The sequence below is a fragment of the Schistocerca nitens genome, chromosome 1, assembly GCF_023898315.1.
Source record: "Schistocerca nitens isolate TAMUIC-IGC-003100 chromosome 1, iqSchNite1.1, whole genome shotgun sequence".
NCBI classification, from domain to species: Eukaryota; Metazoa; Arthropoda; class Insecta; order Orthoptera; family Acrididae; genus Schistocerca; species Schistocerca nitens.
The window spans coordinates 32,844,666-32,858,581 of record NC_064614.1 but is presented as its reverse complement, the minus strand read 5'-3'; the positions used below and the strand labels follow the sequence as shown (position 1 = coordinate 32,858,581).

The window sequence follows — 13,916 nt, the reverse complement described above, 5'->3', positions numbered from 1 at the left end:
GCCACTCATACCTCACCTGTCATTCAACAACATCTGTGCCTCTGCACTTCCGCCTCGACTGACATCTCTGCCCAAACTCTTTGTCTTTGAATATATCTGCTTGTGTCTGTATATGTGTGGATGGATATGTGTGTGTGTGAGTGTATACCCATCCTTTTTTCCCCCTAAGGTAAGTCTTTCCACTCCCGGGATTGGAATGACTCCTTACCCTCTCCCTTAAAACCCACATCCTTTCGTCTTTCCCTCTCCTTCCCTCTTTCCTGATGAGGCAACAGTTTGTTGCGAAAGCTTGAATTTTGTGTGTGTTTGTGTTTGTTTGTGTGTCTGTCGACCTGCCAGCACTTTAATTTGGTAAGTCACATCATCTTTGTTTTTAGATATATTTTTCCTACGTGGAATGTTTCCCTCTATTATAACCATATCATTAATTTGAACCCAACAATTACGTTTGTTATTGTCGCTGTTGCATTTCGAAATCTTTCCTGTCGTCTTATTTTCTCTTTCTGTTTTTACCAGTAGTCTCACTTTGTATTCACCTTCCCCTTTTTACCGTAATACAATTTTATCCCACCTATATATACTCAATAATATGTAACCCACTTCCAAACCATAACCAAAAAAATTTTTATTTTCCGCTTTCAACACTACCGCTTGGCTTGTGTCTGTATATGTGTGGATGGATATGTGTGTGTGTGCGAGTCTATACCCGTCCTTTTTTCCCCCTAAGGTAAGTCTTTCCGCTCCCGGGATTGGAATGACTCCTTACCCTCTCCCTTAAAACCCACATCCTTTTGTCTTTCCCTCTCCTTCCGTCTTTCCTGATGAGGCAACAGTTTGTTGCGAAAGCTTGAATTTTGTGTGTGTGTTTGTGTTTGTTTGTGTGTCTATCGACCTGCCAGCGCTTTCGTTCGGTAAGTCACATCATCTTTGTGTATATATATATATATATATATATATATATATATATGCAGATGTTGTCAACATCTCTATTCCCACAGGTCTGGGTAACTTAAGAACAAAAAAGTGAGTAACTATATTACAACTTTTGCCCTTTGTATCATTGCTAGTTTCAGAAACAAATTTAGCATATTTTTACTCTTTAATGTCATTTGGAATAATTTTCTGGGGTTAAACATCACTTAGAAAATTGTACTGATTGGACAAAAACAGGCAATGAGAGTTACATTGGTGTTAACTTATATAGTGTCTCAGGGCAGACTAATGTAATCTTGACTTTGTGCCTCTTTGAGTTTGGTAGTGAATTACATGACAACTATTTTTTGGAAGTTTCTCACACATCTTTTACTCACCCTAAGTTATATGGATTGTCAAATGGTATTACAGTTTTGTTAGTGGTGAGTGTAATAAGACATCCTGTGAAACATTACTGAATGCCTTCTCTGAAAACTACCTAGAACAGATAGTTTAGAACCTCACTCATATATATATATATGAGTGCGAATATATATATATATATATATATATATATATATATATATATATATATATATATATATATATATATGAGGGAAACATTCCACGCAATTAGGGGGAAAAAAGGAAAGGTATACACTTGCACACACACCCATATCCAACCACACATACACAGACACAAGCAGACATTTGTTGCTTTATGTGTGTGTGTGTGTGTGTGTGTGTGTGTGTGTGTGTGTGCTGTTTATTTTTGACAAAGGCCTTGTTGACTGAAGGCTAATTTTCCAACTGTTTTTTCCATTGTTTCATGTAGCTATATTTGTTATTTTTAAGAAATGTTGAACTGTTCTTATTTTTCAGAACCACCTGATCCTCCACTTGATATTGAAGTGACTGAAATTAACAGTAGGTCAGCTCATTTGTCATGGCACAAACCATTTGATGGTCATAGTCCATTGACAGGATATCTAATACAGTACAAACGAGGTATCAGCCTTGCTAATGATTGGCAGCATGCAGATGTTGTCAACATCTCTATTCCCACAGGTCTGGGTAACTTAAGAACAAAAAAGTGAGTAACTATATTGCAACTTTTGCCCTTTGTATCATTGCTAGTTTCAGAAACAAATTTAGCATATTTTTACTCTTTAATGTCATTTGGAATAATTTTCTGGGGTTAAACATCACTTAGAAAATTGTACTGATTGGACAAAAACAGGCAATGAGAGTTACATTGGTGTTAACTTATATAGTAAGTGTCTCAGGGCAGACTAATGTAATCTTGACTTTGTGCCTCTTTGAGTTTGGTAGTGAATTACATGACAACTATTTTTTGGAAGTTTCTCACACATCTTTTACTCACCCTAAGTTATATGGATTGTCAAATGGTATTACAGTTTTGTTAGTGGTGAGTGTAATAAGACATCCTGTGAAACATTACTGAATGCCTTCTCTGAAAACTACCTAGAACAGATAGTTTAGAACCTCACTCATGATGAAATTATTTTGGATTTAATGGCAACAAATAGACCTGACCTATTTGAGGATGTCCACATTGACACTGGTATTAGTAACAATGATGCAGTTATGTCAATAATGATAACCAAAGTATAAAAGACAACTAAAACAAGCAGAAAGATATATGTGTTCAGTAAACTAAATAAAAAATCGGTATTGTCATATCTCAGTGAGGAACTTGAAATTTTCAGTACAGTGCAGGTGCATGTAGAGGAGCTATGGCTCAAATTTAAAAGAATAGTTAACCATGCACTGGCTAGATATGTACCTGGTAGAACAGTTTATAATGGGAGGGACCCACTTTGGTATACAGTCACTGTAGAGAAATGTCTAAAGAAACAGAGATTACTGCATAATAGGTGTAAAACAAAATGTAGGGCTATAAATTGAGAGATGCTGAATGAAACGCATATGGCTGTCAAGAGAGCAATGTGTGATTCCATCAATGACTACCAAAGCAGAATGTTGTCAAATTATATTTCAAAAAACCCAAAGAAATTTTGGTCATATGTAAAGGCTGTTAGTGGTGCCAAAGTTAGTATCCAGTCCCTAGTGAGTGGACAGGAAATGAAATTGAGGGTAGCAAAGCAAAAGCTGAAGTGCATAGCTCCATTTTCAAATGTTCCTTTACAAAGGAAAACCCAGGAGAATTGACCCAATTTAATCCTGAAAAGATGAATGAAACAAGTATTAGTATCAGTGGTGTTGAGAAACAGCTGAAATTGTTAAAGCTGAACAAAGCTACAGGGGCAACTAGAATCCCTGAATTTGCAGCTGAGTTAGTCCCTCTTGTAAATATAATCTGTTGTATACCTCAAACAAAAAACAGTGTCACATTCTTAGAAAAAACACAGGTCACACCCATCTGCAAGAAGGGTAGTATTGTTGTTGTTGTTGTCTTCAGTCCTGAGACTAGTTTGATGCAGCTCTCCATGCTACTCTATCCTGTGCAAGCTTCTTCATCTCCCAGTACTTACTGCAACCTACATCCTTCTGAATCTGCTTAGTGTATTCACCTCTTGGTCTCCCTCTACGATTTTTACCCTCCACGCGGCCTTCCAATGCTAAATTTGTGATCCCTTGATGCCTCAGAACATATCCTACCAACCGGCCCCTTCTTCTTGTCAAGTTGTCCCACAAACTCCTCTTCTCCCCAATTCTGTTCAATACCTCCTCATTAATTATGTGATCTACCCATCTAATCTTCAGCATTCTTCTGTAGCACCACATTTCGAAAGCTTCTATTCTCTTCTTGTCCAAGCTATCTATCATCCATGTTTCACTTCCGTACATGGCTACACTCCATACAAACACTTTCAGAAACGACTTCCTAACACTTAAGTCTATACCTGATGTTAACAAATTTCTCTTCTTCAGAAACGCTTTCCTTGCCATTGCCAGTCTACATTTTATATCCTCTCTACTTCATCATCAGTTATTTTGCTCCCCAAATAGCAAAACTCCTTTACTACTTTAAGTACCTCATTTCCTAATCTAATTCTCTCAGCATAACCCGTCTTAATTCAACTACATTCCATTATCCTTGTTTTGCTTTTGTTGATGTTCATCTTATATCCTCCTTTCAAGACACTGTCCATTCCATTCAACTGCTGTTCCAAGTCCTTTGCTGTCTCTGACAGAATTACAATGTCATCGGCGAACCTCAAAGTTTTTATTTCTTCTCCCTCGATTTTAATACCTACTCCGAATTTTTCTTTTGTTTCCTTTACTGCTTGCTCAATATACAGATTGAATAACATCGGGGACAGGCTACAACCCTGTCTCACTCCCTTCCCAACCGCTGCTTCCCTTTCATGCCCCTCAACTCTTATAACTGCCATCTGGTTTCTGTACAAATTGTAAATAGCCTTTCGCTCCCTGTATTTTACCCCTGCCACCTTTAGAATTTGAAAGAGAGTATTCCAGTCAACATTGTCAAAAGCTTTCTCTAAGTCCACAAATGCTGGAAATGTAGGTTTGCCTTTCCTTAATCTATTTTCTAAGATAAGTCGTAGGGTCAATATTGCCTCACGTGTTCCAACATTTCTGTGGAATCCAAACTGATCTTCGCCAAGGTCACCTTCTACCAGTTTTTCCATTCATCTGTAAAGAATTTGCGTTAGTATTTTGCAGCTGTGACTTATTAAACTGATAGTTCGGTAATTTTCACATCTGTCAACACCTGCTTTCTTTGGGATTGGAATTATTATATTCTTCTTGAAGTCTGAGGGTATTTCGCCTGTCTCATACATCTTGCTCACCAGATGGTAGAGTTTTGTCAGGACGGGCTCTCCCAAGGCTGTCAGTAGTTCCAATGGATTGTTGTCTACTCTCGGGGCCTTGTTTCGACTCAGGTCTTTCAGTGCTCTGTCAAACTCTTCACGCAGTATCGTATCTCCCATTTCATCTTCATCTACATCCTCTTCCATTTCCATAATATTGTCCTCAAGTACATCGCCCTTGTATAGACCCTCTATATACTCCTTCCACCTTTCTGCTTTCCCTTCTTTGCTTAGAACTGGGTTTCCATTGGAGCTCTTGATATTCATACAAGTGGCTCTCTTTTCTCCAAAGGTCTCTCTAATTTTCTGTAGGTAGTATCTATTTTACTCCTAGTGAGATAAGCCTCTACATCCTTACATTTGTCCTGTAGTCATCCTTGCTTAGCCGTTTTGCACTTCCTGTCGATCTCATTTTTGAGACGTTTGTATTCCCTTTTGCCTGCTTCATTTACTGCATTTTTATAATTTCCCCTTTCATCAATTAAATTCAATATTTCTTCCGTTACCCAAGGATTTCTACTAGCCCTCGTCTTTTTACCTACTTGATCCTCTGCTGCCTTCACTACTACATCCCTCAGAGCTACCCATTCTTCTTCTACTGTATTTCTTTCCCCCATCCCTGCCATTTGTTTCCTTACGCTCTCCCTGAGACTCTGTACAACCTCTGGTTTAGTCAGTTTATCCAGGTTCCATCTCCTTAAATTCCCACCTTTTTGCAGTTTCTTCAGTTTTAATCTACAGTTCATATCCAACAGATTGTGGTCAGAGTCCACATCTGCCCCTGGAAATGTCGTACAATTTATAACTTGGTTTGTAAATCTCTGTCTTACCATTATATAATCTATCTGATACCTTCTAGTATCTCCAGGATTCTTCCATGTATACAATCTTCTTTTATGATTCTTGAACTAAGTGTTAGCTATGATTAAGTTATGCTCTGTGCAAAATTCTACCATATGGCTTCCTCTTTCATTTCTCTCCCCCAATCCATATTCACCCACTATGTTTCCTTCTCTCCCTTTTCCTACTCTCGATTTCCAGTCACCCATGACTATTAAATTTTCATCACCCTTCACTACCTGAATAATTTCTTTTATCTCATCATGCATTTCATCAATTTCTTCATCATCTGCAGAGCTAGTTGGCATATCAACTTGTACTACTGTAGTAGGCATGGGCTTCGTGTCTATCTTGGCCACAATAATGCATTAGTGTACGCATTATTGTGGCCAAGAGTAGTATCAGAAACCCACAAAATACCATCCAATGTCCTTGAAACCAGTTTGTTTTAGAATCTTAGAATATATTCTGAGCTCAAACATAATGAGGTATCTTAATGACCTGCTCAATGTCAACCAGTGCAAATTCCAACCTGTACTTTTCTCATATGACGTACTGAAAGCTTTGGATCAAGGCAGTCAGGTAGATGCAGCATTTCTTGATTTCCAAAACGGATTTGACTCATTACCACATCTATGCTTATTGTCAAAAGTATGATCATATGGGGTATCAAATGAAATTTGTGATGGGACTGAGGACTTTTTGGTTGGAGGATGCAGCAAGTTGTCTTGGATGGAGAGTCATCATCAGATGTAGAAGTAACTTCAGGTGTCCCCCAGGGAAAAGTGTTGTGACCCTTTCTGTTCATGTTTTATATTAATGACCTTGCAGACAATATTAATAATAACCTCAGACTTTTTGCAGATGATGCATTTATCTATAATGAAGTACTATCTGAAAGAAGCTGCATAAATATTAAGTCAGATCTCCATAAGGATTTGAAAGTGGTGCAAAAATTGGGAACTTGCATTAAATGTGCAGAAATGTAAAATTGTGCACTTCACAAAATGCAGAAACATAGTATCCTATGACTATAATAGCAATGAGTCACTGTCAGAATTCACCATCTCATACAAGTACCTGGCTGTAACACTTTGTAGAGATATGGTATGATTATGTTGGCTCAGTCATAGATAAAGTGGGTAGCAGACTTTGGTTTCTTGATAGAATATTGGGGAAAAGCAGTGAGTCTACAAAGGAAATTGTTTGCAGATCACTTATGCAACCCATCTTAGAATATTGCTTAAGTGTTTGGGACCTATTCCAAATAGAACTAACAGGGGACATTGAACGAATATAGAGAAAGGCAACATGAATGCTCGAATTTTTGTTCAAGCCATGGGAGAGTGTCATGGAGATGTAGAAAGAACTGAACTGGCAGACTCAAAGATAGATGTAAATATTCAAAGAAAGTGTACTGACAAAATTTTAATAACTGGCTTTAAATGATAACTCCAGGAATATACTACAACTTCTTATGTGTCACTCTTTTAGGGATTGTGAGGAGATTTAGTTAACCGCAGCATGCACAGAGGCAATTAAAAAGTCATTCTTTCCATGTTCCATAAGTGAATGGAATGAGAAAAAGCTCTTGAAGTTGCTACAATGGGACGTATCCTCCGCTGTGCACTTCACAATGGTTTGCTGAGTATAGAGGTGGAGGAAGTCTGCAGTGGGATGCCAATCCAAGCAGATTTGGAAAGCAGTAGTCATTATACTGAGTACAGGATGGTGAAGACAGATTGTGTAAATGAGGAAGCAGACAAAGATTTATCAGTGGAAATCATAAAGTGATTGCATTCAAGAAGCAGGCTTATGTACAAGTAATAAGTGTGAAATAGACTAGCAAAGTTTAACAGACCTCTTCCTTAGATTTCCACAGTTCTTTGAGTTGTCCTACTCCTTTGTCCACATGGTGACTTCAGGCACTACAGGAGATTCAAATTTATAGTCCGAGGTCGTTAACAAGTACGAACAGTTTGGTACTTAACTCATATCGATGGCTGCGTTGTTGTCTTCGTGAAGTCTAGAGGTGATTCCACTGCGATGTTCCCGCGGTTTTTCTTTGTGTTTGGATGAGACTAACTGGTTTGTAGGGCGACGTGGTATTTTGATTTTTAGAGAGCAAACGTTACATTAGTTTTGCACATCAGTATTTAATTCATTTATTCACATTTAACACTTCTACAAAAATATCAAATACGACATTGTTTTACACCACATCTGTATCATCACCTTCTCCAGCCCACGCTTCCTATCAAAGCCACTCAACCACCTCTGCCAAAGATCGACCTCCTTTTTCCATGACCAAAGATAACTGTCTTTTAGTTGTTAAACTCGCAGTCAAAGGCTATATTTACATAAAACGTTACACGTAAAGAAATTACTGACATACACGATCTTACGTTCTGTTATAATACCCCCCACACACAAGTCCGTGCATGGCATGCATGGGATTGTGTGTCACTATGGAATAAAATATATCTAATACACACATCATAATAAAATTTCCCGTTCCGAAAGTCAGTAATAAAATTGGTTTCCCAAGTGATCTTAGTTATATATATATATATATATATATATATATACACTTTCCATGATATACAATTTGAAAGTTACATTGGCTGTATTGAGCAATAAGTGTAATGAGCTAATAACTAACAATAAAATATGGCACCTTATATTTAATTGATCATGGTAGCTGCAGAGCCGTGTTAAGAGGGGTACATAATTATATAGTATATGCATAAACTCAAGTTTACTTCAATACTGACTTAATGCATCTTAGTTAACCTCATTCTTCTGATTGTCAGTGGTTTCTTTAGAATATATTAAGTGAACTGTGGAATGCAGACATCTCTCACAATCTTTTAATATAAGTGCTTCAATCAAATCTTATGGCATGGCTTGTGCCCAAAATAACCATTAAATCTAAAGAAATTATTATTCTAAAATAAACAGGTTCTTTTAACCACATACATAAAATAGGCATAGTTCAAAATATAGTAATACTTATACACAATGTTAAATGGTTGTCTCTTAGGGAAAATTCATGTATACATGATGAATGGAATCACATGGTGAATCCAGTGCAAATTCAATTATGTGTGATCAGCACTGTATTTTCAGAGTCAGATTGGTTTACATATTTATGATTTAATGTTTCCTTTATAATGAGATAGCTGAGACGTTCCATATGATTGCGACTATAATTGCAGTATCCTCACATTGTACATCTATTTCAGCTTTATAGGTCAAATTATGACAAACTCTACACTTAAATTGTGTAAGATTGTTAGTATTTATACCTTAATTTTACATCATTATTAAGCAGTGTTTCATATTTATTTACTCTCCTGTGCTCAACTAGCATATTGCCATGAATAGAAATTATTCCAAATTGTGTAACAGGGTATGGGATAAATTCCTAACAGCTCTTCATTCACTTTAACATTAAATTATCTAAACTATTACAAAATATTCTCCCACAATATAAACTTCAAAATTAGCATCACATAACCTTCAATCCATCACAAGTGTTTCAAAAGTAATACACCAACATCTGTTTCCATAATGCTCTAAACCTCAACACATTCTTAATTTGGATGATTAAATTTCATGACTACCCACTATATTTTTAGCACACTATAACATACCTGGTCTTTCAAAGTACACTCTCATAATCTGACAAGCACCTCCAGTTTGCTTTATCCATTAAGTAATGTTCCATCTGACATAGCTTAGAAATGACAAGGTTTTGTCTTCTTATACACAATCACTATTCATATCTTATTACCTTAAAAGTGTCCACATCATTAACTTTGGTTTATGGTAAGAGACATTACTATGACACTGTAGAATGGTTCCTAGTCCGACACACTGATCTCGTGCCAAATTTAATGAATGGGTATACTAGAGAGCAAAGAGAAATTAATACAGACATAATTCACATTAACACAAAATGTACTTCATACTTTTAGCTGACATAGTCCCACACTTTGGCATGAAGTTTTCCTTGAATGATAAAACAATAAAGTGATGTAGTTGGGCCAGTCAACTAGTTCTTTCTTTACTTATTAATGACTATTTTATGGGTCATGTTTGTAGAGTTTTAACTCTGTAACATTGCGCAGTCCAAATAACTTCTTGGATTTTGGGTAGATTAGCCTATAGGCATTAGGGTGTGGGTTTTCCTTGATTTCAAAGGGGCCTATATAGATGTCAAAAAATTTCTTTATTTCAGAACTCATCAATTTAGATTTTTCCTGTGTTTTTACTAAAACCAGATCTCCTGTCCTGAACTGTACTCCTTTACTTCTTGCATCATGTCTCCGTTTTCTTACCTCTCCTTGTCTTTTCATAGTATTCCTAACAGCTGTCTCTCTTTCCTGGGGTGTCATAGTTTGACAAGGTGGGAAATCAACATTCTCAGAGATCAAATTTGCAGGTCGTCTATTAAACATTACTTCGTAAGGTGAAAAACCAGTGGATGAATGCTGTAGGCTGTTCATTATATCCTCAAAGTCAGTAACATTTTCAATCCAATTAACATGATTTTTACTACAGTATGTTCTGCAGAGCCTTCCAATTTCCCTCATGTACCTTTCTGCTGGGTTACTTGATGGGTGACAAACTGAAATCAAAATATGTTTTATTCCTGTATCTTCAATAAAATTTTTCCATAATTTAGATGTAAACTGTGACCCATTATCAGACATGATGGCCTGGGGTATACCAACATTTGTGAAATAATGATTCGTCAGCTTGATGATAATTTGTTTACTGGTTGCTCTCTTTAATGTATACAATTTTATAAATTTAGAGAAAACGTCAACTATAACGAAGATGTAACTATACCCTCCCCTTGACCTTGGTAGTGGTCCATATAGATCAATAGCTGTCAATTCAAGGTTTTTATTTGGTAAAATGTTTTGCATCAATCCTTTAGATGTTTGGTTGCTCACTTTTACTCTCTGACAACGATCACAGGTTTCAAGTTTTTTCTTCACTCTCCTACTGATATTATAGAAGTATACATTTTCCTGTATCTTCTGTATACATTTTGTTGCCCCGCAGTGTCCGAAGCTTTCATGTATGTAACTGATTAACGTGTCAATACATTGCTCAGGCCAACATAGTTTCCAATTGTCTAAGTCAGGTCTAGGTCTCCTAAACAAAATCCCTTTTTGTACTTTATAATACTGATCTACCTTTTCTCCTCCCTTTTTCCCTATATAACTTTTAACCAACTTCCAATTTTCATCATGGTTTTGGTTTCTACGAATATCATTACAGATTTTCAGTATTTCAGCTTCATCTTTTACACCCTTTAAGTACATAAGTTTGAACTCTTTCTCCTCTTTTCCATAAGTATTTTCAACATCTGCACCTACTGGTAGTCTGGAGAGGGCATCTGCAATGACATTGTGTTTACCCTGAATAAATTTGATCTCATAGTCAAACTGTTGAAGGAATAAAACCCACCTTGTTATACGGTCATGATAGAGTCTGCACTCCTGAATGTACGATAGAGCTTTATGGTCAGAGAAAACAATTACCTTGTGCCCTAAAAGATAACTTTTAAACTTATTAAATGCCCAGTGGATGGCAAGTAGTTCCTTCTCTGTGACCATATATGATTTTTCATACTTTTGTAAAACCCGGCTAGCAAAAGCAATAGAATGGTGTTCTAATTTTCCTTCTACTTCTATGTTTTGAAACAAGTGTGCCCCTAAACCTGTCTCACTACTATCTGTCATTATACAGAATGGTAACGACATAACAGGTCTATACAACATTTGACTTTGGGACAGTTGTTGTTTTATTTCCACGAATGCATCCTGACATTCTTGTGTCCAATCCCAAACAGTATTCTTTTTTAGTAAGTTACATAAGCAGTTTGCATTTAAAGCTTGGGTACTAAGAAATTTTCTATAGAATCCAGTGAGACCAAAAAAGGACTTCAGTTGTTTTTTGTTCTTGGGGGTATGGAAGTTTACAATGGCCTCAAGTTTATCCTTATCAGGTAAGATTCCCTTTTCTGAAATATTATGCCCCAAAAATTTCAGTTCATTAACTCCAAAACAACATTTTTCCAATTTTACGGTCATTCTCCCTTCCCTCAATTTTGAACAGACTTGTCTCAGAAGGTTTAGATGATCTTCCCAGGTTTTTCCAGTTACAAGAATGTCATCTACATATACTATTAATTTTGAAGACAATTCATCACCTAATACAAAATCCAGTGCTCTGATAAATTCAGCCACAGATACATTCAATCCAAAAGGGACAACACAATATTGGTAACTTTTGCCACCATACAAAAAGGCAGTATACTTCCTAGAATCAAGATCAAGTGGTATTTGGTGAAAACCAGATGTCAAGTCTAGGCTACTCATAAATTTTACATTATCAAATTTGTGCAGGAGTTCATCCATATTGTCAGGATGGTCATTTTCTCTAATCAAAAACTTATTAAGGTGCCTAGAGTCAAGTACAAGTCTAACCCCACCATTTCTCTTAGACACAACTACTAATGGGTTGTTGTAAGCACTTCTACTTCTTTCTATAATTCCCCAAGTTTCCATTTTTTGGATCTCCCTTTCTACATCTTTTTTCCTGGAGAATGGAATGCCATATGGTTTTAGGAAGAAAGGATGATGATCTCTGAGTTGAAGTCTGCACTGATAGTCTTTTACCTTCCCTGGTCTCTCACTGAATGTATCCTGAAATTCCCATTAACACTTCTCTTAACTGATTTTTCTGACTTTCACTTAGATTTACAGCTTCCTTCAATTTTACTTCGACTAATTCTTCGAAATTTTGTTCATTTATAAGATCAAAGGATGTGTTATCACTTATGACTTGATTATCTACCTCGCTTACAACAGCTTTGATATGGTTGCAAGAATTACTACAGTTAAGGATGTACATTTCTGTTTTCAGAATACTATTTTTCTCAGGTTCAGTAATTATAACAGTCTTATCTTCCCAAGAGAAGCTTACACCTACTTTCAAGACCCAATCCATGCCAAAAATGATATTTTCTTCTAACCTTGGGACCACAAGGCAACCCTGCTCAAATTCCACATTTTCAATTTCAAATGTTAACAATACTTGACTCTTAACTACCTTACTTTGCCTACCAGTGGCACCTCTGATTTTTACCCCTACAACCGGCATTTCTACAAAGTTCTTACCATCTCTAATTTTATCTCTAAATTTTTCTGATATTGCACATATGGGGCTTCCTGTATCAATAAGACAGTGCCCTTCCCACTGATTTACTCTTATTTTAATGTATGGACAGCCTAATTCCTTTTCATCTGCCTTCCCCTCGGGGACTTCATATAATAAATCTTTTTCAATTTCTTTATAATTTCCATCTACTTCCTCCCTTTCAGTCTTCATCAGGTTTACCTGATTTTCAGATTCTAAGTTATTAGTGTCAAGTTTACACTTTGGCTGCACACAAAATATCTCCCTACTGTTTATGTACCTTTCACTCAGACTCTTTCTTTTACTCTCCCACCAGCGTGGGCATAAAACTCTACTAATTATACTTAGACGATACCAAAACACTTTGCTACTACAACTCTCATTATACTGGTTCCACAGGATTTCTAAGAATTGGCTTCCTTTACTTTCAACAATATCACGCAAATCTAATTCTTTCACAATATTTTCACTTTTGTTATCACCACTTTGATTAACCATGAACTCATCAGGACAGACATGTAGCAATTGGTTTTCAGCTGTCACTTCATTATTCTTATCATATTCCTGTGCTTCGTCACCACAGCTATCATCAAGTTCCAACACTTCATTATTTATTTCAATAAAAACATTGTACTCACTCACTGGTTTGCTTACCATACTTTTAACATCAAAAATACTAACATCACTACTATGGTATACTTTACTGCCAGTTTCATCTATTTCTCTCTGTTTTTCACTTTCTATGGTTGATTCTTTTTCCTGTTGCTTAGGTTTATCATCAGCTGATTCACTATTACCTTCTTGTGTGAACAACCCCCCCAATTCTGAACTAAAACATTTATTACCCTCTTCATTATTAGCTTGCTCTCCCCTTTTTGCCCAGCTGTAAAAATCATTTAACATCTCCTCATCCAGAATTGAGTCAGAACTTTGATCTTTCCTATGTTTATTTTGTGGTGGTCTACTCTGCCACATAGCATCCCAAAATTTTTTATCAAAATTTATATAATTCACTTGGTATTCCTGGTTTTTAACCTGTTTGTTAATGGTACAGTTATTTACAGTATTGGGTTTTGTGTGCAAGTTAGTGGTCCTATTATGTTTAAATCTGTTCGCCCCAAAGCT

At 36.4% G+C, this 13,916-nt stretch overlaps 1 protein-coding gene across 1 annotated transcript in view; it reads left to right on the top strand.

The window, feature by feature from the left end:
- The window catches only part of LOC126263057 (Down syndrome cell adhesion molecule-like protein Dscam2), a 551,657-nt gene that overhangs the window by 330,965 nt on the left and 206,776 nt on the right, over nucleotides 1-13,916 (top strand). The window contains exon 17 of the mRNA XM_049960035.1: nucleotides 1,795-2,005. Within this exon, the coding sequence (XP_049815992.1) occupies nucleotides 1,795-2,005 (211 nt within the window). The remainder of the gene's footprint in view (nucleotides 1-1,794; nucleotides 2,006-13,916) is intronic.